Source organism: Rhyacophila brunnea, unplaced genomic scaffold (genome assembly GCF_057557595.1).
Source record: "Rhyacophila brunnea isolate RB1 unplaced genomic scaffold, BYU_Rbru_1.0 scaffold_2, whole genome shotgun sequence".
Lineage (NCBI taxonomy): Eukaryota > Metazoa > Arthropoda > Insecta > Trichoptera > Rhyacophilidae > Rhyacophila > Rhyacophila brunnea.
Window position 1 is genome coordinate 40,924,080 of NW_028232859.1, and position 27,161 is coordinate 40,951,240.

A 27,161-nucleotide genomic window follows, 5' to 3' on the forward strand; every position below is an offset into this window, starting at 1 on the left:
ATGGCTTCAGCAATTCGTGGTTCCGTTCCTATGCAGATTGGAGGAATCGAAATTTTGGCAAGATACTCTCTTAGCTCCTTGCGTCACACCAGTGTGTTGACGTCACTAGAAGATTTTCGACAATACGAAAGAGGATCTGGAACTGATAAAGAATGGAATTGGAAAATTCTCAGAGTGAGTCTTTTAATTTTAATGCATTTTGCCAGAAATATACTTAATAAAAAATCTACGACGCCGGACGGGGCCCGAATCTACATTCATCGGATTCTAGCCAATGTGCTTCACCAATTGTACTATCTGTGTCTTAACATAATAATTACAACTAGTAGTATACATTTGAAGCGCTTCTCAACCTACCGCTACCAATAATATGTACTTACCTTGATTCCTAGACGATATCAGGATCTAAAAAAAATAATAATATGTAAGTCTATTAAAATTGTCATAAGTGCAGTTATTTAGGATGACCATATTTGGGAAATGTGAATATGAGATATTTTTAATGGGAACCATTTTATAAATATTATAATGAATGACTAGCTTTTACTTTTTTCAGAATTTTTTTTTCTTTTGGTTATAATACATTTTCTCAGAAGTGTATTCTCAAAATTATAGTATATGGTTTTCATCTGACACGTCATGATTGTTATTTTTTGCAATTATAAAACAAATAAAAAAACCTACTAAATAATTGCATCTTTCGTGTTGTGTCGCTAGGTGCCTCTAGTCAATCCACAGTAACACTACATTTCGTCATAAAATAAACTAAATTAATAATTATTATTAACAGTGAAAACAATTATTATTAATAATGAAACAGGATTGGATGTATTTGTTTTGTAATCTGTTCTTTTTGATGTGACGGCATATAGTCAGCCACAGTATGTATAGTTCAAATTAATTGTAGCCCATCCCTTAATAAATGCAAATCAAAATTTTTATTATAGTTTAAAGTAATTCTACTTCTATTCTACGACATCTATTCTGTAATACAAAAACTGTTGTAATGGTAAATGCGTACGAACGACCCTTATATTAAATAAGTACTCTTATTTCATTAAAATAATTACAGTTAAAATTTAAGAGACTAACCTATTTTAGAATTTGTTATGTCTCAAAATGATTTTTGAAGTTATACTTCTTTTGGCGCGTTTGGGAAAACAGATCAGAGTGTATTTTTGGCGTGTAACGCCGATGTAACGCCTTTGTCGTGTGACGTAAGTTACGCTCGCCGATGCAACACAATTTCTTATTATGATTATTCATTAAGATTTGAGGCTATATTTATGTAAGTATTATTTATGAGTAAAATTATATATCAATAAATAAATTTTGTGAATGTTGAGTTGGTAAATAATTCCAACAATGGTATGTTGTAAATTTACAATATTTAGACACTTCATACACAAAAATATATATTTTTACAGTTTAGGATAATATTTGTCGCATATCCCATATCAATTTATTTATTAGCGGTTTATAATAATTGAAGACAATAATAATTAGTATGTTTCATCACAAAAGCTAATATCACGTTTCAGTTAAACCATTAAATAGGCTATGTTTTACTTTTCATTTGTAATAAATTATTATTGTTAACGAAAATAGTTGTACATCATGTACACACATCTTACATGTCAGTCATATGTTTAAGCAAAGATGGTTGAAATAGCGGTTTGCTAAATTTTTCAAATATAGGTTTTCAGATTTTTTTCTTCCAAAGTAGGTACATTCTGCAATAATATTATTTATTCGCATACATAATATTATTGCTGACGGTACCTATATCGATAAAATACCCTTGAGACCGAAATGAATATAATCATAATAACACGCCAATAAAATTCATTTGTTTTGTTTTGTTTGTGCATTTTATTCACAAAATGTTTTTTTTTTATTAATTCATCAACCGGCACACGGGCACTTCTGAATCGATTATAACCGCTGTATGGCAAAGATGAGTTTTACTGTTTTGTTATTTTTTGTTTTTTTACGCCAAGAAGTATAACTTCTAATGCGCGCACATAAGTATACACACCGATTTTTAAAATTTTTTTAACAGTGATTTTAGGAGGAATAATTTCACTTTCGGAAATTTAGTAAAAAGGGTTTATCACTTGAATGCGTGTATTAAATAAGGCTCTAAGTACCAAAAAGTAGTATTGCCTGTAGTTACAAAATACCGAGTCATTGCAGTAAAATTTCATGAAGCAGGCCTTTTGAAAAATGTAGTTTTACAGTGTGAAGCAATCACGACAGCTTCTAAAATTTTAGGTATTAAGGTATTAAGAACTCGCAAGTGTCAACACACCATCGTCAGCTATTTTATATTGAATGCCGTTGACCACTGCAGTGCTACTTACACCATTATAAATAAAACACGCCAACGGACTTACAACGTCGACAGGTTTAATTATTTTGCTGTATTTTTTTGACTTGCTTGAGGCACTTAGACTATAGTTGAAGTTATTGGCGTTGTTATGTAGAACATTTTTCTATAAAAATGTCAGTTTTTATTTTTTTGGTACTTAGCGCCTTAATTAATACACGTATTCACTTATTAACATAGTTTAAATCTTTAAAAAATATACATAACAACATTATAAATTATATTTATCTAGATAATATGCATATACTTACCTGTTTTAATCAATTTTATGTAGAAATATGTACGTTGTCACGTTATTAAAGATAACATTTTAACAATGATTTATTGTGAAATATTGATATGGTGCATTCAATTTTATTATACATTAATTGATAACGAAAATTTTGAAGGTGATATAAACAACAGTAAGTTCATGACCAACAAACACATACAATTTTAAAGGATTACTCACCTATAATATAAAATATATCTACATTTTCATAGAAGTTACTTAAAAATAAAATAACGATAATATTTATCACAAAACCACGATGTGTAAAATACTGTGTAAAATTTAAAAAATATATAAGCTCAATTTCAGCCCTTCATTACGTAATTTGAAGAGATTTAGTGTTAATTTAGTGGAAATATTATAAAATATGAAATATAATAAAACTTAAGACTCAGTAACTTACTCTGCTTACTAGAGGTATCTTTCGGTCGCTGAATCTAGTAAGTTTCAATATGGTCACAATATTGAAACTCAAGTTCGTAAAAATAAATATGATTTGAAGTTATTATTATTTTTTAAATCGATGATTTTTAAAATTAATATTATAAATTAGGTATATTAAAACTGTAAATTATTAAAAAAAACTTTTTATTGTAAACTAGGTTTGAATAATAAATATTACATTAAAAAAGTTGAGATCGTTTAACGAATGCATGTCTTATATAGTTTTTAATTGTAAGTATCGTGTATATGCTGACTTTAAAAAATATTTAATTTTCTTTTTCATGTTGATATATTGTATTGATCAATTAAAATGCTTTAAAATATAAATTATTAATAAACTATATTAAAATGCCAGCTTGCAATTTTGTCGATAGGTGCCTAACTCCAGTAGGTAGAGCATTCACATTAGTTATGCAATATTTATATTAGTGATAATATTAATATGTACATTGGTAAATATACAGTAGTTCGTAATCGTCTTTTGACACCTAAACACAAACCAAAACCTGACTTAAACTACTGTAACCCCGGAGTAAGTAGGTTGTATTGTGTGTGTAGTTTGTTTTTAAGCTAATTTTACTTCTGTTATCGATAGATTGACACGAGTTTGTATTGAGTTTGATTTGTATTGGTAATGAAATAAAACTTTTAATAACACTGCAATTTATCGGACATGTTCAGTTTGATTGCTACGTATATATATAAACATATTAATTTTGAGCAATATTTTAGTTTTATTACGAAATGTCATTACCGATACATTTTATATATTTGCTAATTGAATATGTCTTATATTAAAACTTTTTGTGATTAGTTGTTATAAAGTAATATAATCGGTGGATGTGGGATACTAACCGAAGTAATTTACAGAAACAAATATGAACATAAAAATGAAATCTTCTATAGAAAGTTGTGTCTAAATATATGAAAATGATATAAAATCTGACTTATGGAATTTCCAAATGTAATACAAAATATCAATATTATATTGCTTGTTGTTTATTTATTTCATACAAAAATAACGGTCCACCTGGAAGAAGATTCAATATCTTTGATCTAACCTTCATAATATTATAAATTTAAAAAAAATCTAATATTTGTTTTTATATAAATACATTGTAAGCGGTATTCAGGTTATAGTTTCTTATAAATGTATTTTTTTCCAGGACCAGTTCATTCAAAAGGATATAGAGAGTCTATTCCGGAAGTACGATGATAAACTTCGACTTAGTTATCTATCAATATTTGTTATCTTACAGATAGTAATGTCAGTGAGTCATATATGTGTTCTCCTGTGTGATACTGCTGGAAATGTAAGTTGATAATATTTTGATTAGTTTGAACGATTACTAAGTATATACGTCTAGTTGTTATATAAACTAATCACTCAATATAATAATAACTAATAACATACTAAATATTATTAGTTTGATAAAACTTTGTAATTGATTTATATATCTATAAAAATAGAAACGTAACACTGATACTTTAGCATTGCAACAAAATAATGTATAAGATAATATACAACAATAAATCAACTCAAATATTAATAGAAGTCGTACTAGATTTCCATTCTGAAGCTTGAAACCATTTCCGGTCTTCAGTGACGAAGGAAAGAGGTAGGCTGTTAAGATCCGACCGACATATATGGTGCACACTAAACTTTGGCAGCCAAACATATTTGTTTTCATTTAACTATGACTACAATGTATAGACAGTGTTTGTTAGTTTTTTTTTTAAATTTAATTAAACCTTGCCTGATCCAAGCCATAGTAAATAATAGTCATAAAGTATCTAAAACAATGCCATAGGCCATGGGTTATACCTATATGACTTTAGATAATTTATAGATAGTAGAATATTTTTTATCGATTATGATTTAGAGTAGGCAGAGATTAATGAATTATTTATTTCAATTACATAGGGTCTTCTGCATCAACACTATCCTAGTGTCAGGCTAAACATACACAAATAGCGAGAACTGCTGCGAGACTGCCTAATAAACACTCCATAGTGATGGATGCATTTTTAGTGTTTTTTTGTATTTTAATCAAGTCAGTAACAAGACACGAACTATTATAATGATTAAATTTTTAATTTTCGCATTTTTTTGGTATCAGCTCAATTTTGAAGATGTCATAAGACGAAAGTGGTATTATAGAAATAATAAAAAAAAATATGGAAATACTCCTCGCCAATAATAAATAAAAAAAAATATTTCTTCAATTTTAATGTTTTTAATTTTAATTTTTCCCTCTTATTATTTGTTTTGGGTTTACATATTGTTTGTTTTTCCGAATTTTTCTTTGTATCTATTTGTTGAAAATTAATAATGAGAAAGTTTTTACTCTCTCTTTATGTATAAGTACTGACTATTGTTGAACTATAGGTACCTATATTATAATGAAGTCTACGAGAAACCAACTAATAATAGTAACTTCATGAAAATATTTACACCAGGAAAAGACTTGGAAGCCATTCAAAATACCATAGTAATATCAAGCTACTCGTAAATAAATATTTTTATAATAATAATTATAATTGCATGTCTGAATAGGAATTTTTAATTATTCGATAGATTTTTATATTTTCTTTTCGTTTTGTTTCTGTAAGCATCACTCTAATGTTATATATTATAAATATAATATTGTTTAAATAAATATATTTTTTTTAAATTTACGATTTATTTTCAGGATGGTTATGAAGTTTTGGCAGTAATTTGCTATGTACTGCAGGCTACAACTCCGATGCCAATAATAGCAATCGATTTTTTCGAAAAAGTCACCACACGTCATAAATGGGTCCATATCTTATGCTCGATTCTCGTTCTAATTATATTGGTTGTTACAGGCAAGGCATTCTTTACCAATATACATCTAATGACAGTTTCAAACGTTAAGTATTTATAGACTCAATGTGATATTGATTAAGTATATAAGTAGTCTATATAGAAATATAATATGAACTCTGTGATACAGTTAAATAAATAAATAATTTTCATAGTTATTATGGTATCTGATTGTCATTATAAAACGTTGGATTATTAATTTAATTAATATTTTTCTTCTTCAGTGGTAACGTTACAACTCGTAAGTAATATTTATTTTCAAAAATGTTGATAATTAATCCTAATGGATGTAAATTCAAATTCCATCAAGTACCTTCGGTCGATAGTATTAAAATGTTGATAGATAACCAATGCTGAATTATCACGATAAACGCCTTTATAAAGATTAAAACTGTAAGGGGTATTTCCCAGTATAACTTATATTATTTGAAAATAAATTATTTCGATACATATTAATTTTAAATAAGATTTTTGAAACCAATGAATGTAGCATTTTCTATGATTTGTAATATCTATTGACATAGAGTAAACAATGTACCGACATTTTATTGTCTTATTTATAGATAAGATATAAATAATAGTAGTGTTATTGTTATGATAATAATAATCCACTACTATGTAGTATTAAAACAAAAAAATATTTTTTACTATCGAATAGCAAGTTCCACACCAGCGAAGCTATTCTATACACAAAGCGTCTATCGGCGGCTATCGATGGTAGTTTATCATAGTATTTATGTATTGAGGCGGTTAATTGTTACAAAACTGTCAAACACATAAATATGATAAATATATAATATTTATCATTTTAGCCGTCGATAGCCAACTTGTGTATAGAATACACATATTATATATACAATACGTGACGATATTATTATTTGTCAGAGTTTGATAGATTATTATCATATATGTATAGATACAATATTATGTTTACAGTGTCGTAAAATAAAAATTGGGAGCGTATTTTTAACGTTACTTACTACACTTACTTACTTACTACATACATGATAATAATTTACAGAAAGAAAATTCATAATAATATCTACCTTCCTAAATTTATGTACGGTCCCAATATTGAAGCTTGATTTCAAGTTATACACATTTTTTTTTATCAAAATCGATATTTTTAAAAATAGATGTAAAAAATATTATAACTATGAATTAGTCAAAAATCTCTTAAGCGATGCTTAGAAAACTTAATAAACTAAATTTTAAAAATAAATATGACCATAAAATATATGTAATAATAAGATGCGGTCCGATTCAACAAATTCACATTTTTCACAATTATTGTAAGCTTATCTTTGACTTAAAATAAAAAATATTTTCTTTTTAATGTTTTCAGATACATATTTATTAATTATTACAGTTGAAATTGTAAATTATCAAAAAAAAATATCTCAAATTGCAAGCTTCGTATTTTTCCTCTAGGTGCCTCTTTAAAAAAGGCTCAGTAAAGGCTTCATTCACCTTAACGACCATTCTAATTAAATCTAATATTATTGTAATAACAAATATTAAAAGTAAAACAATATTCTATAATATAAAGGTGCTTGGTGAGTATAATGTGAAAGAATTAGAAAAAAACCTATGAGTAAGATATCAAACAAGGTTACGTGACCAACAACTATCTACCGAACCTAGAGTGGACTGAGATTTTGTACCATATGTAGTAGCTAAAAGGCATGAAAGGTCTACTTATAAAAAAGTTTAAAAGTATCTTCAGTGAAATAACATGAAAGAAAGAGATTTAAGGAGCTAGTGGAGTACTAATGACGATACTATACAATATATTAATAATTGAATTATAATACTAGTACTATAAGTAAATCATAAAATATATAGGTACTCGTATAATAAATTAATAAATGAAGTTGGGTTTGTTTTAGATATCAGTGTCCCAGCGTTTAGTCAAGAAATTCCAGCGTTGAGACCTGCATACACGACTCACACATTGTTTGCATGCTATGTTTTTCTGCCAATCAGAAATAACTACATTGCTCTAGGATTAGGGGTGATTATCTCAATTTGCCATTTGTTTGTTCTCGGATTGGTGACATACCAAGGTGACCCTCACCTTTATTGGAAGGTATTGTATATTTTTAAAACTTCTATTTGTTACATAAGATATTCATATTTGAAGTTTTTATCTTGGTCATGGATACCTACATATCACATCCATATTAAAATATATAAATAATTTTATAAAAGGAAAAATTAACATGTCGTATTGTATTGTATTTATTTTTATTTGGTTTTAATATGAAACAAAAAGAAAACAAATTCGATAGTTTTACCAATCATCAATATAAATAAAACATGAACAAAAACTGAACAACGATTGAAAATTGACAGTAAGTATATTAAACTATACTTAATAGTTTTATTCAAATTGTACCTATATATTATATTTTTTATATAAAAGTAATTGAAATATTCACACATACAGGTGATCGAGGTGATTTAAACTCTTTGGCAATATCCAACAAAATTCCTTTCCTGATCATGCACATTACGTGATTTTTCCATAGATGGACTCAATATTGACTGTACTGTCAAATAATCAAATTGTTTAAATGTTATTGAAGAAAATATTACTTGACGAATGATGCACAGTGATGTCATTTTTGCTAATGACTATAATAGTTCTCAACGTTTGATGAACAACTATTATTTAGAATTTCCGATGTAAATTTGACATTAAATTTAACGAAAGGATACATAATTATATCCTTCAGATACCAAGGGTGGCAAATTCTGCCAACAGCGATAAACATGTTGCTTCGCCAATAATTACATTTCCCGCGCAAACCATTTTCTCCTTCATCATCAACAATTTTGTGTCGTCTCAGTGTCATTCATCAAGTAACATTCTGTTTAATAAGCATCAATTAAAAAAATAAGATAATCTCGACAAGTTGCAACTGTATTGAGTGTTTATGTGCGACCCTGCTTACAGTCATTGTGATAGTTACTGTAAATATCTAAATTAATGTTGTCTTCGAATAACATATTTAATACATCTAGTAGATAATAATATACAGTCGATCATTATTATCTGGCCAATAAGGTACTACCACTTATATTAAGTAAAGTGTGATTTTTATGAGCAAAATAGTCTCTTTATTAATGATAAAACCACTTCTAACGTTGGCATAATACGTTGTTATCATTATGTAGATATCGTATTATGATAAATATATTTTAGTTAATATTATAATCCGTTCAATTACCTCTGCAATTTTTGGAGTATCTATAATATTATTATAGAAGACTTGGTGTATTATGTACCTTTAACATGTGGTAGATTAACGTTCCAAATCCCAGACTCTCTAGCTAGCCGATGATACATCTGGAAGCAAACACCACCTGCGTCCTCTATAAATACATAAATCAATGTTTTATTTATGAAAACTATTAATTATTATTGGTATTTTCATGTATTTAAGCTTTGTTGAAATATTGTTAGTTATGAGTAGCTACGTATAATATTGATATCGTGTATAATATACATACATGTAAAGTTGCCATTAAATAACTTTACTATAATATATTAAAGTTGCTTTTTTTGAATTTTTATCACGATATTACCGTATAATTTAACAATAATTTTAAAAGCCAAACCCAAGATTTTCCTGCCTTATGATTAAACACTATTAACACACCAACCGGAAATAGGTTGAGTACGTTAGTAATTAAAAATTTACATTGCATTATTATATTTTTATATTTCAGCTTGGCGGTGATCTAGTATTTCTTTTTGGAGTAAATTTTATCGGAATTTATTATAGATTAATGAACGAAGTTGTCACCAGAAGATCTTTCCTGGATAGAAGAGCGTGCATTGAATCAACATTTAAACTTAATTATGAGAAAGATCAAGAAGTAAGTATTTATATTATTTATACTCGCAGACAGAATGATCGGGTTATGGTCAGGATCTATCCTCTAATCTCCGCTATCTAACTTTTCAAGCCATATCTACTTAAATACTCTGAATAAAATAAGCTCTTTTGTAGTGTAATAGCACGTGGTCTATCCTTGTTCAATATAATATTATGATTTCGATTGGTCGTGCATCCTGGACTTCTCAATACGACTGCAATTTAGATCTCCTAACACTTCTCCGATCTGATGGGTTCGCACCAAATACTTTATATTATGCTGATACATTCGTTGTAAATGTTTTGTTCATCTTAGTCTGGAAATTATGTTTTAAGTAGGTACTATGAATGACATTGGTTTAGATTATTAACAGATATTTATAGGAAAAGTTTTAACAATTGTAATACTGTTAAACTGATTATTAAATGCTACAAAAATTCACACCAATAATAATCTTAATAAAATTATTCTTATTTATTTCAAATATCTGATAGGTACTTCAAAACTATTAATGAACTTCATTCATTCACCGTAGAAGAGAATAGAATATTATAATAAGCACATAATAACTAACTAACATAATAATAACATAACCGCAGGCAGCGATACAAAATCTTATAATCATAAATAAAAAGATGGGTGAAGCCTTAATCCATGCCACTAGCCAGTCACCCAGAAAAGCATACAAAATTCAGGTGTCAACGATATGCTTACTGAGTTAGATTTATCCGCACTTACAATAAATTCGCACCCGGGGAATAATAGTGGCACAAGTCTAAATTTGTCGTTTTTTAGTTAAGTATGCAGAAATGTTCCAAGATATCATTTCTCTCCGCGGAAATAGTGGCATAATTCTTAAAAATATAATGGTGGCCTTAAAAGCATTTTTGTCATTATCATATTATAACATTTTACTTGAATTCAAGCAGAAATAGTGGCAAATTGATCATTGTGCCATTGTTATTGCGGATAACATTCAAAATGAGATGACTCAAGTGTGCCAACTTCACGCTACTATAAAGTAAATTAAAAAAAAACTGATTTAATACACCAAAATAAAATATTCAAATCGCTCTCCTGCAAAAACAAGTTTTTCGAGTTGTGCCACTATTATTCCCCGGGTGCGAATTAAACTAAACTAAAATAATGACAGACACGTTATCCATTAATATAAACATATTATTACAATCATTGTCCCATATCCTGAAGTGGGCCCCAACGCTAGAATCGTTGTCACCCCCCTACCTACCACCAAGGTGGCACTCTACAGTACCATCCAAATGGCGTTCACGGTAAAATTAAGGATATTTAGTGTATTTTCAATACTTCCATCCACTTGAATTATGGAGTTATCAAGTAATGAGACAATTAAAAATTACATCGCTCAACCACATTTTTAAAATATGACTACTATTAAAAGAAACTACCTTTTTACTATTAGAGCAAATTTGTGATGTGTGTTTATGTCACTCATTTGGTCGACTCACCACGCCGGGCCCACATGCTAGAGCTCTCTCAGACCGCCCCTTGTGGGTTCCATGATCATTAATTATACACCTCCATATTATATAAGTTATATTGGTTATTCAACATTATTTATAAATTAAAATTGTTTAAAAAATATGGTTAATTTTTAATATACTGCTGAACTGTACCAAATAATATTTAACTATGTTTTTTCGAAGATTATTAATTATTTAGATTATTTGGAAATCCGTTAAAATAAGATTTTTTTTTTGCATATAGTGTATAATAAATATTAATTATTGCTTATGTCCATTACTTATTAATGTATCAATATGTAATTGTATTATATATAGGTAATGTTTATATTTTCAGGAACGTCTAATGCTCAGTATTTTACCAGAACATATTGCGTACAGGGTGAGAAAAGATATAAGGGATATATTCATCCAGATACAAAATCAAAACAAAAGACCCCCTTCAAAAACATTCAAGTAAACATTTTTAATTTATATTATTTCTATTGACTTATTTAAATTATGAGATTTTCTTAAGCTGTATTTATTTATTACTAATCATACACATATTGAAACATTGTTTTATACGCTATGATTAATTGTCTATGTACGTGTAGTTTTTCATAAAGTCTGAGTATGCCGGATTATGTAACATTAACCTAAATATACTACGTAATAAAATAATCGATAGAGCACGCAGATTAATGAGGTAAAATTTCGCTTCAATTTAGTTAATGGCGACGTTCTTTCTAAGGCAGTGTTTGCTAAAATGTGTGCCGCGATGGGTTTTAGGTGTGCCACGAAAATTCTGGATTTGAATTTCTTTAGGACAATTAATTGGTGTCTGAAAGTGAAATTTCTCAACGATGTTATTCGACCTTATTGAGAAGTTGAACGATTTGAATTCGGGATTGCAATGAGCAAATTTAAATATCATTAAAACTACAAAAAAAATATCCTAAGCGCAAAGATTCATTTTCTGAGTTAGAGTTGGCAGTATTTTAGATTCCGGCTTGGAGTCAATAACCTCGATTAGGTACTACAGCCATTAAATCTCTGTTGCCATTTGGATTATCGTATCTTTCCGAATTAGGTTCTTCAGAGCTTATGGGAAAAATATCAAACAAAATATCAGCTTTATTTCATCAGATGGAATAAAAGAGCGGTCCAGAATCTCAGAGTGACAGCATAGTGTGGAGAGATGTTATGTGTTTGTTTATTTAATTTAAAGCTATGACAAAATCCTTTGTCGAAAGCAATAATTGCATCCGTCTTAGTAATACAATTATTACCAATAGCATATATAATCTATTATTTATATTTCGATATTTTGTTGATAAATCAATATTATTTCATTATTACCTATACTAAGATTAATTTAATTTATTCATTATTTGTATTTGGTGTCCCAAATTACCTTCCCCCAGTGTACAGTAAGATGTGTCCGTATGTCAAAAATTGCGATACAAAATGGCTGCAACCTCTGCATACACAATTTTTGTGGAAAGTAGTGTATGCTGTCAGACTTACACTACTTTCCGATGTCAGACTGTCTTTACATACTAATATTTGACAGGATGAATGAAATCACGTTACTCTATTGTAGTTTTTAAATTTATGGCTCGAAGAGATGTAAAAATACAAAATACCTTGGGTCGCAACTATAGATTTTGTTTAAGTGAGAGAACTATCATTGTTGCCATGTAATTTTTATTGGAATTAGAGTTCAAGTACATAACTGAGGAGCATAGTGTATTTCCGGAAAAAAATGTCTACAATCAATATCTTAATTTCGAAAATTCAATTATAAACATAAATAAAATCCTAGTATTTTAAAATTTATAGATAAATGAAAAATCAGCAGAAGACATTATTACTTATAGCCTAAACTTCAATTTTGTAAAAAAAATTACATGTTGGGGGAAGTTGTTCGTTTTCCATAGTTTTACAATGTTGATTACAAAAAATGTGTAAGAAAGCTTTTTGGATAAAATAGTTATTTACAATTCAAAAGGATGAAAGTGGTCTTGATCATTATTATTAAAATTTTATTAATATTTTTTAAGTACTTACATTATTTATTCTCTCATTTTACTAATATATTTTTGAAATATTATCATTTTTATTCCTAATTATCTAACATGGAGTAAAGATTATATTTTAAGATGGCAGTATACTTAAGTAGTTGGTTGTACTGCTTCACGAATCTGATTTCAATCGCAACATGTGATAGGTAAAGACGTAAAAATACAGTCGATAATTATTATTAATTGTATTTGACGTTTTAATTTTACTTCAATTTGCTTGGAGCAAAATGTTTGTATTTAATAAAATATTGTTTTTATTGCAGCAATCTTTATATAGAAGAACATAAAAATGTTAGCATTCTATATGCGGATGTTGTTAATTACACCATGATTACGACAACCTTACCACCAAAACAGCTTGTGGAAACTTTAAACGAATTATTTGGGAGATTTGATGAAGCTTCAGAGGTATGACTTGTTAATAATTTTGTTTATCCCAAGTATCTAACCTTAAAACATCCATTGAATCAAAATATTCATATTATTCTTCTTTATATGTTCAATAAAATTAAAATATTTTCATTATAATACACTACTAAGAACAACTCGAAATAAAGATAAATCTAATAGGTATTAGAGAGTGATGAAATTATGAGACATTGAAATAAATACAATTTATTGAAAACTTGTAATCAACAGAAGCAGAGGAAATAATGTACATAAGTATATTCCTTTCTAAAACAAATATAATACATACTCTCTTTACTTTTTGTTAGAGTGGAGGCAGCAGGTGGGGAAAAATAAATTGTAACTGATGTATAATTTTGAAACTACATTAAAATTATAATTAAAACTTTAAACAAACATTATAATATATCGTAACGATAGCTCTATATGGATAATAAAAAATCATTTGAGGTATTATATTTCTATTTATTTTGCAAACTCACATTTGCTAAAACGGCTGATTAATAAATCATATTTTTAGTTTGTTTGTTTTAATTGTAATTTTATCTTGGAAGAAAAAAATATTTGTTATTTTATTATAGATACTTACTCAATTGTATTTCATTGCGTCTTAAGCTGTCTCTAGTGAATATAAAAATACGCCCTTAATAATTCATAATTCAAAATGGCCACTATTAGATTCATTATTTGTATTTAGTAATAAAGAAAATCACACTTTTTGCTGTTCAACATGCTCCATAATGTAGGACTATCGGTGCATATAAGCATCCCTTTTTAAAAAGATTTAATTGACACCCATTTGCAAAACATCGTGATTCAAGATTCTTGGTTAAAATACAATTAATTTTGATTGGGAAATGACTATTTTATGTGTTTACTGATATTGCAGAATCCAGAATCCTGCAAATCTCCCGGTATTAATATTATTTAAGAAGAGAAAACTGAACACTACTTTTTTATTATTGTAAAAATGATTATGCATTAGTTTATTGCAGTGACTTCCTGAGTGGGTGCTAGAATACTCAAAAAAGATGCATATGTGTTCAAAAAGGGGACGTATTACAAATCGATATCTCTCATATTCTCATGTATGAATTAATTTTAGTCATAAAAAGTTATTGAAAGAACAAGCATATTTAAAAAAAAAACTATTTTATGTTTTTTTATGATAGTCAAACCTTCTGCTTGTATAATATGATTAAAACGTATTTAATGATTTATAACCAATGTGTGTCATTTAGTATTTTTAATTGTGTTAATTCTGCTTGTATAATAGTAAACGTCATAATTATTTAAAATATTTTCAATGTACCACTTTTACTGACATTGTAAAAAATGTGATAGTTCCTGATAAAATGACGCATTCTCTAAAAGCATTTGAATTAAATAATTATAATGAAAAGTTTACTTTTGTTAGTGTTTAAATAAGGTTTTTTTGCTAGGCTTAGTTAATATTTCAACTTGCAGGAAAATCTAAATTTCTCATAAATTTAATGTCAGTTTAATAATTTTTTGACCTAATTAGAATCCGCTGCACACAAAATAATATCTCACCATGTAATCTTAAGATGAAATAAAATACAAGAACATTTAATTACGCATTTTAATTATTTAGCGCGATAATAAATAATAACCAGCGTTATAATAATAATGTAAAAAAATATTAAACGTCATGTTTCTTTGTATAAACATACTAACGTTAGAGCGTAATAATTATTCTTTCCCGTATTGCGTGCAGGCACAATAAAATGCCGGAGAGAAAGCGTGCGTGCGCGTTGAGTGAAATTTAAGATATTGTTATTCTAAGGGAAAAATATTAATCATTATTTTTTTCAGGACCACAATGTGCTAAGGATAAAATTCTTGGGAGATTGTTACTACTGCGTGTCTGGTGTTCCAAAACCTAATCCAGATCATGCCAAGAGTTGCGTGGATTTGGGCCTGGATATGATATCTATCATTAAGGATGTTAGGCAAGTGTGTGTCTAATATGAATAATATTATATTTTTAATATACTTTTCACTCACTTGCGGACTACAGAAGTTTTTTTAATGCTTGTATTTATAATCGTGTCGCTACATTTCAAAATTAGCCAAGTCCATATTTAGGTATTTTTGACTTTTTTGTGAATTGCTGAAGAACTACTGCTTTATAACATTTCTGCTTTATCAAAATGTGGAATATATTAATTTTAAATATTCTATACTCGAAATAATATAAACTTTCACACTTGTGACTGTGTATTTGAGAAAACAAAAAGCTGTTTTTCTCCTATTCATATATTATGGACTTGGCTGATTTTGAAATCTAGCGGCAAATTATCCTTACCCGTTCTGTAATGTCAAGTCACGCTACACAGTTTCTTAAATATTTGATATTCCACTCATTTCAATGTTAACTAGGTATTCCGCATCATCATCACAAAACTAATAAAAATAATGATAAACATATTATTTATACCTAGATTGTTTTTAAAAATTAAAAATATTACTAATTGCACAATTTTATGTCGTGAGTGAGTTTTTGAAATTTCATCGAATTAGTGTGTCGTTATCATTAGAGTATACTAATTCATCATTAGTAATATTGTATTCTTATTTTCTGTAAGTATACCTGGAAAGTGTGTTCTTTTTCTCAGATCCACATAGCATAATATTTCTTTCCAAAAGTCAGCCTTCGCTACTGATGTATACCTACATACATTTTACGCTTTGAAAAAAACTTTAATAATTACTTAAATTATGTTTATTTATTTTATTTTTATTTTTATGTTTTTTTTTTCAATTTGATTGAATATTAAATTGTCAAAATCTACATTCTTTGACAGCAGGTGATTTTATTAATCTGATATTAAATTAACTGTTTATCTTAAAATAATATGAATAGAATAAGCATGATTATAATATAACTACGTTAAAGTAATGTATTGTGTAAAATTCTTGCAATCAATTTAAGTATAAGGAAGGTTTTTATTAGCTCGAATTCTTATTTGTCCGGTGGTTGTTTATCCATTATAAATCATGCAATCGATTTTTAATTAACTTCCCGACTAGCTAGACATTTGAAACTTTTAGAATATATCAGAACACGATGCCAGTGCATTCTTTTAATACTTTTATCCATCTTTAAGTAGAATTGAAATCATTTTCAGTTAATTTTGTTTTGTATGAAAAGTTATTTCGGAAGAAATCCGTAATCCAATCCACTATTATTGGTTGCTAGGGGTGGGGTCCTAGCAACTAAGTTATTAATATATACGTGCGGTACTATGGCAAAAGTGACATTTCAGTATTCTATATTAATTGTTTGTTTGTTTTTTATTTACTTCATATCAAGCACAAGTTTGAGCATAATAATTGAACAGAAAATTTAAAAACGTTGTATATAAAAAGTTCTTTTTATCATGTAATTATTTTGTTTTGCAAATGAGCTTATTATGCTAAAATCTGTCCATATATGCGTATTAAAAAAAAATATTCCAAATTCCTTAAAGAGATTATGCTTATAGGTATCAGATAAGAGATGAGTGGCGATTAATAATTATAGTGAACATTATTTAACAACGTGTATCTATAGTCGCTTTAAATGTTTAGAAAAACATTATTAATACTGTAAGATTACTGTTAGGTCTTAGAAATCGTATTTAAAATAAAATAATAAATAACTAATCCCGCATGATAATTTAAATAGGGAAAAACGACGCTTAGACATTGATATGAGGATCGGAATTCACAGTGGCGATATTATGAGTGGCCTCATCGGTATAAGGAAATGGCAGTTTGATATTTGGTCCAAAGATGTCACTATTGCGAACAGAATGGAATCTACAGGACGTCCGGGGTAAGCATTAAAACGAAACATATAATATTATAATATTAATTGATTATTATAACACATTTAAAATATTACAGCCAAAGCACGGAGTCACTTGTTAAAGTTGTAATAAAAAATGGAGATTAAAACGATGATAGGTAACCATAAGATAAAAGAAAAATTAAAGCACAACGTAAAAATAATATACCAGCTGGATTCTTTAAATTTGATTAATATCAACAAATCATTATTAATGTATATATTTAATTGAATAATAATGTCGTGGGTCTCGGGTTCGAATCATGGGTCAGGCAAATACCCGTATTATTTTTCAATTTATGTTTGAAGTGAGAGTATGGACCTAATAGGATGCACAAGTGGCTAATATCTATTTCTCATAAAAACAAAAATTTGTTAATACAAATCTCCACTCTGTGGAGTCCCATATGATCTTATTAGTATCGGACAAGGTTAAAAAAATTAAAAAAAAAACAAAATGTTCGATAGGTAGTAAGTATTTTATATCCAGTTAATGAGGCACAAACTTTTCTTAAAAGCGGTACAACACTATTCAAATTATTTGATAGTTATTATAATACTGGGAAGTGAGCGATTCCTCAATAATTGAGATAACCAGTTTCTAAGAAAACTATGTTGTATTCATGTATTCATTTGTATTTATTGGTGTAGATGCTCGTAAATTATATAATATTTATTCATATATTAGTATTATATTTTGTATATTGAGTATTAATTTTTTATTGATCACTTATAAAATATAATATAATATATAATATGCCACAATATGAGAATAATCATAAAATTATGCATAGGACGGAAGTTCACAATTTTCGAAATTACATGAATTAATATTCAACCGATTAGGGAAAAAAAATTATGGATGGGACTTGAACCCACAACCATCGCAATGTAAGTGCTGTGCTTTATCGTTTAGTGTAATGATGTACTCACTAATCAAGCATCCGAGGTGTTATTTTAAATTCCATAAATATTGGCTATCATCTTTTTTTTTTAAATCAAGTTATTTATAAAATTAATAATATATCAAATCTCTCTATGCCGTAATCATATTTCTGGTATGCAGGTATGTTTCTGGTGTATTATAAAAAAGTGATATTCAATAAAAAATAATCTTGTACTAAACATATTTTTTAAATGGTCTAATAAATACTATGTAAGTATAATTAATTTGCTTAAATTAACAAATTATAGCAATAATTAACAGGCACTTAAAATAATTATTATAATAATGCACTGTAACAATCGTATTATATCACTCTGTGAAGAATTTTCAGATGAACAGTAAAAACTTGTAATGGTCAATCTATATTCTATGGAATAGTAATGACAGGTAACTTTATTCAGTTGGTAGGACTGGTGTCCGTCGACAAAATACGATTATTTGATACGGCTGTAAGCGTAAATAGTATGTGGCTATATAATCATAGGTAGGTATTTTTTTTAATAACAATGCACCTAGTAATAGATGTTATATTATTACTAAAAGTTTGGTGCTTGAAAAAGGCTTAAAAATTTTCAACTGTTGTTCAAAACATTATATGACGATAAATTCTGTAAACCTTTTATTGGTTTTAGAAAAGTCCATATCACAAAAACAACATATGAAGAACTTAACAAATCGACTGGAGATTATATAATAGAGCCTAACTATGAAGCTGCCAGTGATCCATTACTTTTAAAATATAAAATGGATACTTTCTTAGTAACAAGACTACCTGCCGTAAGTATATAATAAATTTTATTGTTTTTGTGTTTAAATATCCAATATGTATAATTATATCGTAACAATTATCACACACGTATCACAGCTTAATACCTCGTTTACACGTGCATAGATGTACTGCCGATATTACGTATTAATTATCGCTGTCGTAATAAGAAAAAGTAAGTGTAATCATGTATTTTCCTGCAGTTGCAAGATTGCATACATAAATCAAAAAAAGTTCGGAAGCATCTGAATTGTCAAGCGACAGTTGCGATTTTTTCGATCTGCCCCTGCGCAGTAGAACGATTGTGGTGAATCTGCCGGAAAAAAACGAGTTACACTGCATAGAGACTCATTTTGAGGTTATTCGATTTTTACGACCTGTAAAATAGTACCATACAATGATAACATCGTTTCTCGCATACTCTTGAAGAATGAGATTGGAGAAAAAGTCAAGACTTTCACATGTAAACAATTATTGCCCCGATAGTTTAAAATACACACTATTGGTGCCCATAAATCCATGGACGTGTACAGGTACTATACAGTGTATTATACATAATGTTTGTGAAAACAAAGTATCTACGTAGACTGTATAATAAGAACTATTGTGCATGTTTTGGATTCGAATATATATTTTAACGAGGAAAAAATACCTTGTAGTTATTATTAATGGACACCTGTTCTGAAATAACAGAGCCACCGTTGACCATGCTCATAGCTACCAGGGCCTGCTCTTATAATATATTTTTTCTCTTTAATACATTAATACATGAATGTAGTTGAAAATGCTATCAACTCAAATTTTAATAAGTCAGAAATTTATGAATTACTTTGATTAACCTATTCTGATAATGTCTAAGCTGGCGTATATTAATATGCCAATACCTATATAGTTATTTAATCCAACTGATATTATGACAGATTTTATGTAAATATTCTGTAAAAAAACTGTACTTTTTTTGAATTAAAAATAGCCCGTTATTATTTTAGCTAACTAACTATATTTTTGAAATATTATAAAGCATTGTAAACCTTGGAAAAAATATAATTAGCCCGGAAATAAAAATGATGTTTAAAATTAGCATATGAATGCACAAAAAAACACTTTAAGTAAAGTATCTCAAAAGAAAGACTGACTATAGTTTATATCAGCTGACCCATGGGTCAGAATTTTCGGTACTCAAAATATGAAATGATCTTTCTTGATACATTCGATCAAAAGTTACTAAGAAGAACTTCTAGAGCTATGCAAGAAAATGAACGAGGTGCTCTGAGCTATATCGCTTATTTGCGGAGTCAAGAAAAACGCCATTTGTGATGGTGGTCCGCTTACAACAGGTGACTCATGTCATAAGGACGGAGGAAAGTTAATTATCAACAATACTAATGACGACAAATTTGGAAGGACAAAATCAGAAAACTCGAATTGAGACAAATCAACTGCATTAATAAGAAATGCCATCACACACGCTTTTCAAATCTGGACAAATACTGTTAACGATAGGTAGGCGTAGAGAGACATTTGATTGAGGATTGTAGTGCCAGTAATGGCGATGAAAAAAACTGTTGATATTAATAGTTCTTGTTATACTTGATGTATTTTGATATTTTTTGTAGAGTTCACCAGAGCCTTCAGAGCATCGAGTGTCATACAGAAGAGCTTCAATAGGCATAACGAGAATGCGGCGTGGAACACATAGAGTAAGTCTAAGTAAATTTAATAGTTTTCACATGTTTTCAATTGGTAGATATGTTACGCCGAATGTGCGAAATTGACTATTACATGAAATGGGCTAAATTTTGCCTAAATCATGAAAAATGCAAGCCCGTTGCCTTATTCATGAATTAGACAAAATATCTGGTGAGTGCATGAATTCCGCAGTAATTTTTCTGCCTTGTTCATGCATTGGAGAAATTAGATAGTAGCGCTACGGTGGTATTTTTTGCAACTAAACTAAATGTGTGAAATGCTCGTGGATTGGTCAAAATATACGTATATTATCTAAGGTCAAAATAGGTGGTCGCGCTCCGGTGGTATTTTTTGCAACTAATCAAACTAACCAAATGAAATGTGTCAGATGTCATTGATTATAATATAAAAATATACGAATCAATAACTAAAATGACGTTCATATCCATTTACTATGCGCAAAAAAACTAGAACTATAATATGATAACGGATGAATTTTATTAAAAGGTATTTTCGCGATTTGATTCGTGCTTGGGTATCGTACATGCAATGGTCGATTGTACGTTTTTGATAGTTTGTTGACACTTGTTAGCTAACCTCAAAATAGACATTCAGTTGAATAATTCAGAATTTCAAAACCTAACCTAACCTAACCTAACCCAACCTAACCTAATAATATTATATTATGTCCAATTATAACTAATAAAATCATCCGTATTAAATTTACTTTTTCTGCTGTCATGTTGACAGGTTAAGAATTCCATGCCCTGGCGACTTCATGTACTCGGCAGAAAATTTACCTTATTCATGAATAAGGCAACAGGCTTGACTATTACATGAATTAGCCAAAATTTAGCCCATTTCATGTAATAGTCAATTTCGCACATTTGGCGTAACAGATACACAAATAGAATTAGTTTGAATGATCCGTGAACTTTGCACGAAAGATATTCGTCTCATTATGGTACCTTAATTTTTCTCATATATACATAATATAAATAAACACAAAATACTTAGGTACAGTGTTTTATCTATTTAGTTTCATAAGAAAATCATGTTTATTGCACTTATCAAATTATTGTGGAATGGAATGGTCAGACAACCTTTAACTTATTTTTTCGTTATTTTTTTTTTATTACCCTGAACGATCCAACCCCGAAGCTTTCTTCGGTCAAGCTTTATTAAGCTTCCGTGGCGCAGTTCAGATCTCTTTGTTTCTGTCATCCATATATTTTTTACACTCGCGGGTTTCATATAGAATGGTAACTTCTACAGCATTCTATGCACATGGCCGATATAGCGTAGTTTTCGAATTTTTACATAATATCACGTGATGTTCCGTCCGCATAAAGTGTGTGCAGGTCCTGGTTATTCCTTGATCTTTTGACTTATTTGTATATTCATTTTTCAAAGTAGACGAATGCATATTAAATAAACAAATATAGGTAGCCCTAATATTGAATAAAATAATATAAACGACGCAAAAATTGCTAACTATAGTATCAAAAAAACCTCAGGTCACAAAACTTTAATTTGAAAAATAATGTAAGTCTTATGAAGGTTTTATCGAGATTTCTATTAATCTAAATTATTAAAGGAATCCATATGAGGAAAGGAATCTCATATGAATTGTTACACTTCTTAATTATTGGGACTATTGAAAAATACATATTATATGACCAATATCAAGACATTCAATATATTAAATTATTATACTATTTGATCAAGTTCGATCCTAATAAGATTATATGGACCTCTACACAGTGAATGTTTGTATTAACAGATATTTGTTTTCACGAGAAATGGATGTCAGCTACTTGCTCAACTTATTAGGTCCCTACTCTGACGCCAAACCCAAAATGAAAAACAATATGTGTATTTGCCAGACTCAGGATTTAAACATGAGACCCACAATACTTTAAACCGACGCGTAAACTGCTCGGCCATTGTGGGCATGTAATATAATTTACTTTTGAATTAATTATCTTTATAATGGCTGCGTGGTCAAATATAATTTACTTATACACTATCATCATTACAAACTATGAAATCTCCAAACTTCATTATTGTATAGTTCCCATAAAAATATAAAATTGTGAACTTGGATTTTTTGCCAATATGAATGCTACAATGCCAATATAATATGCTACATTTAAAATCATGTGTATACTCAATCTTAAATAAAAAAAATATTAAATTAATAAAATATTGTTTATTTTAATCCGTTAAAAATAACCTTTATCAAAAGAATCTTAGATATACATTAAAATATGCTTCGAAAAAATGGGTAGGTACCTATATATTATTTCATGATTGATTTGATTGAATCTAAGTATCTATTCTCAAAAGAAAAAAAAGAAGTCTGCTTTCGCTTATCAATACATCACCATGACGTGACAGGTTTTCTTGGAAAATAAAAATATAATTATGATAAAAACAGCGTAATTCAACACTTTTTTAGTATTTATTGCATGAAACCACGCTACTGAGGGATTGTTTCTATTTAGGCGAACACTGTTTCGCCATTTTGACCGGGCGCCTCCTAATTACTAAGCCCACTGTTATTTTAAAACAAAAGCATAGTTTTAAAACATTAAAATCCACCAAGTACTCCCTGGTGCAAAATTTATCTCTTCTAATGGCGGTTGTCATTATTCTGGAACATTTAAATAGTCTAGGTGAGAAAATGAGTCCGGTGTGACAGGAATATATTATATAATAATATTATTCATATTGAAACACAAAATAGGCTTAGTTATGACTATTCATGAATGGTCGCTTATGATTCATATTCAAATTATTCCATTGTTTTGCTGCGTATAATAATGAAAACTGAAAATAATTTAATATTCCGGGAAAGTCAATCCATACAAAGGTTACCAACACTCAATGTTTCTCAAAATCTGCATTTGAATTTCTAATTTTACATAATCACAAATTACCTGTAAGATCAGATCAAAATATTATTAAAATCACATTTTCAATTCTACATTATTTGTTTTTATTTTTCAAGATTAAAATAATAACTGACAGGTAATTTTTTTAATCAAAAATCACCAATTACAATTATTTATTAATTGCTTTAATAATATGAACTTTCAGAATTTTAATTATAATAATAATATTTTACCTAGAAATAATTCCAACAAAGTAAAAAAACACCGAACATACGTTTTGGTTAGATTAAGATATTTCCAAATTTTTATTTGATTAATTCATATTTTTTAATAATTCTAAAATGTCAATTGGTCGCAAATATCGTATATCTATTATGTATATTAGGAGTATTTGTTTTCAGGTCATAAGTTGACGGTACTGCCTAAATTATTAAATAATATATTCCATACAAAAGAAAATAATGAGCGAGTAAACAATTTTTTTAATTTCATTTAATACGGAATTGTTAAAATCAATGTTATTAATTATTGTAGTTAAAATACGTAATAACCGCAAAATTTTTTTGACGTTTACTGGAAAACAGGAAACTGGGATAATGTTGCTTTTATTTTAAATAATTTTATATTAGAAATTTACCTTATAATAATGGTTACAGAGTAATATAATTATTATTATAAATTATTTATCAATTCGTATCAAGTATATTTGGCAGTATTCTCATGCTATTTTAATGCATATAAATCAGAGTAAGTCGACCACATAGCTCACCTAATAATGGGTATTTATTTTGTTACTAATTTTTATGAAAAATACTTTAATTTACAAATAGAGACCAGCTGAAAGTATGACTTTACCAAGTGCGGCCAGGTCACGACAAACTGCATTCATGGATAATAATCTCCTGGCTTATCGAACAATGCTTCACGCAGCTGATGCACAGATGGAAGCAGTTATAGAAGAAATGCCACGAGGAATTATACGGTAAAAAGATATTTTATAATAACATATTAACTTTACTTAACTACAACACCCGTTCCCCTTTTTGCACGGTTTCGAAATAACACGGTTTAAAAAAAGTACCGATTATTTTTTATTTACACTTATTTTTTTGCTTTAACTCGGTTTAAAAAACTAAAAAGAATAAAAATACGTATGTATGTAGATATTTATCAAAAAAATGCGTTGCGATGGACCGCATGCCACTGGTGCATAAATATTATGTTGTCACCGGATGCCGCCCAGATATACATACATACATATATGGTGCCACTAGTCAGTCACTTCGGGTTCGATACGAGAGATGCGCAGCTTGCTTTGGCGTCAGCGTCATTAAATATTTGCAGCAATGAGAATGATTTTTCGCCAGCAAAAAATATCAGTAAACGGGCACGTTTATTGTCAAGTAGTGACACTGAATAAATATATTTAACCCTTAGAATGCTACGCAACGATATATCGTTGTTTTTGATAATGGCCAGAAATGCTAACCACGATCATCGTTTTGCTTTTGATGCCTGAAATGTTAAGTTAATTTGGGAACATACTACTACACCAGTGGTACGAAACATTGATTTATCTATTTAGTTTTATTGTTGTGTAATATAACCCGTTTGTGTTTAAAGTAAAGTGGATTTGTGCTATATAAAAACAGTTTCATTTATAGAAAAATAATGAAATAATATCATTTGCAATACACATTTTAAATGTTCCAATAAACAAACACCATAAAGACACTTTTCATAAATCACGCATATTGTACGAGATCTTTTAACGAGGCCACCAAATTTTTCTTTTCAGCCGGGTAGTTTCCTAATTCTACTATTTTGTATTATCCTTCATGTAGGATAACCGATTGTTTCCAATAACTGGTAAAAATCAAAACTCTGTGCGCGGATAGTGCATTTCGCTCGCTCTCGCGATCGCCCGTATGATGGAGCGAGAAAGAGATATGTCAATTACTTTTAACAGTAGATGCAGCTCGGGATATCTAATTGCCTCATTATCTATTCAAAATGATAAATTAATTACGAAACGTGTTTTCATAATATTCCGATTTCGCAGAATCAATTAGAGTGGTAAGGTGTCTAAAAATAATACAATACTTTAATTTATCGACAATCATTGGTAGCAATCCTCGGCCGGATTTTGCATAACATCGTAGCAGCCAAAGGGAAAATTATGTATTTTAATGAATAAATATTTTATTTTATAAATAATACGTAAATTCGATTTATTTTTGAGTTCAAGAATTTCGTATTTTGAGTTGATTTTAAGTGATGGAACCCATCTACCATTTTAGTATGGGCACCTTTGGGTCTATTCTATACTTATCGAACACTAAAGTGACAAATAGTATCAAACTCAGGGTAGGTTTGTATCAAAATATTAGCACTTATTGTAACAATTATACGAAGTTGGTTTTTATTGTTGCAATAAGTGCTATATTTTAACAGCACCTATCTTGCTGCTGTTAAAATATAGCACTTATTGCAACAATAAAAACCAACTTCGTGTAATTGTTACAATAAGTGCTAATATTTTGATACAAACCTACCCTAAGTTTGATAATATTTATCACATTAGCGGTCGATAGGTATAGAATAGACCCCCTTATCTATTTTTACTCGGTTTTGTTTTGCACGGTAGTCTTTGGAACGTACCTATCCCCCGTGCAAAAAGAGGATCGGGTGTATATTATAATTTATACACGGAAACTTTGTTGGTTGCAATATAATTTCACTATTTTTTTTTTAAACATATTTTTGTTATAACATATATATATATTATAACTGTTGTTTCCTTAATAAATAAATTTAAAAAAAATATATGTTAAGCTAGACATATTTAGTGTGTTATGAAATTTTAAAGATACACCATATATTAGGAATAAGTTAAAAGTTACTCTGCGTTACTACGAATGAATTCACTGTGTATTGTTTATTCATATCTCTAATATAATATAATGTAACAAATCATATTGTGTGTCCGTTCAAAAGGCAGTTTTCGTATCTGCCAGTTAGACGTATTATAAATATCTAAGTTTTTGTTATCTAGGTCATTCATTTTAGGTGCTAGAACTGTATTCGAAATAATTTTGAAAATCATATTTTTACTCTTTGTATATTTTCAGAAGTACTACGAATAAATGAAAATAAGTTTCTATTGAACTTTCTCTAGGGATTCTACTATTTCATCA

General features: G+C 28.7%; 1 protein-coding gene across 1 annotated transcript; it reads left to right on the forward strand.

Annotated features, from left to right (window-relative positions):
- On the forward strand, positions 1–27,110 carry LOC147072328 (adenylate cyclase type 1-like). Its single transcript, XM_085946340.1, has 12 exons — positions 1–174; positions 4,271–4,417; positions 5,798–5,954; positions 7,842–8,041; positions 9,688–9,837; positions 11,677–11,795; positions 13,669–13,813; positions 15,650–15,792; positions 17,505–17,654; positions 19,245–19,389; positions 20,995–21,078; positions 27,096–27,110. The coding sequence occupies exons 1-12, from the start codon at positions 1–3 to the stop codon at positions 27,108–27,110; spliced, it is 1,629 nt and encodes a 542-aa protein (XP_085802466.1).
- Positions 27,111–27,161: the final 51 nt, after the last annotated feature.

Excerpts from the sequence above, each read along its gene's own strand:
- LOC147072328 (XM_085946340.1), top strand. The coding sequence starts at position 1 with ATGGCTTCAGCAATTCGTGGTTCCGTTCCTATGCAGATTGGAGGAATC. Across the intron at positions 9,838-11,676 it reads ATTATGAGAAAGATCAAGAA|GAACGTCTAATGCTCAGTAT; the intron begins GTAAGTATTTAT and ends TTATATTTTCAG. Across the intron at positions 11,796-13,668 it reads CCCCCTTCAAAAACATTCAA|CAATCTTTATATAGAAGAAC; the intron begins GTAAACATTTTT and ends TTTTTATTGCAG.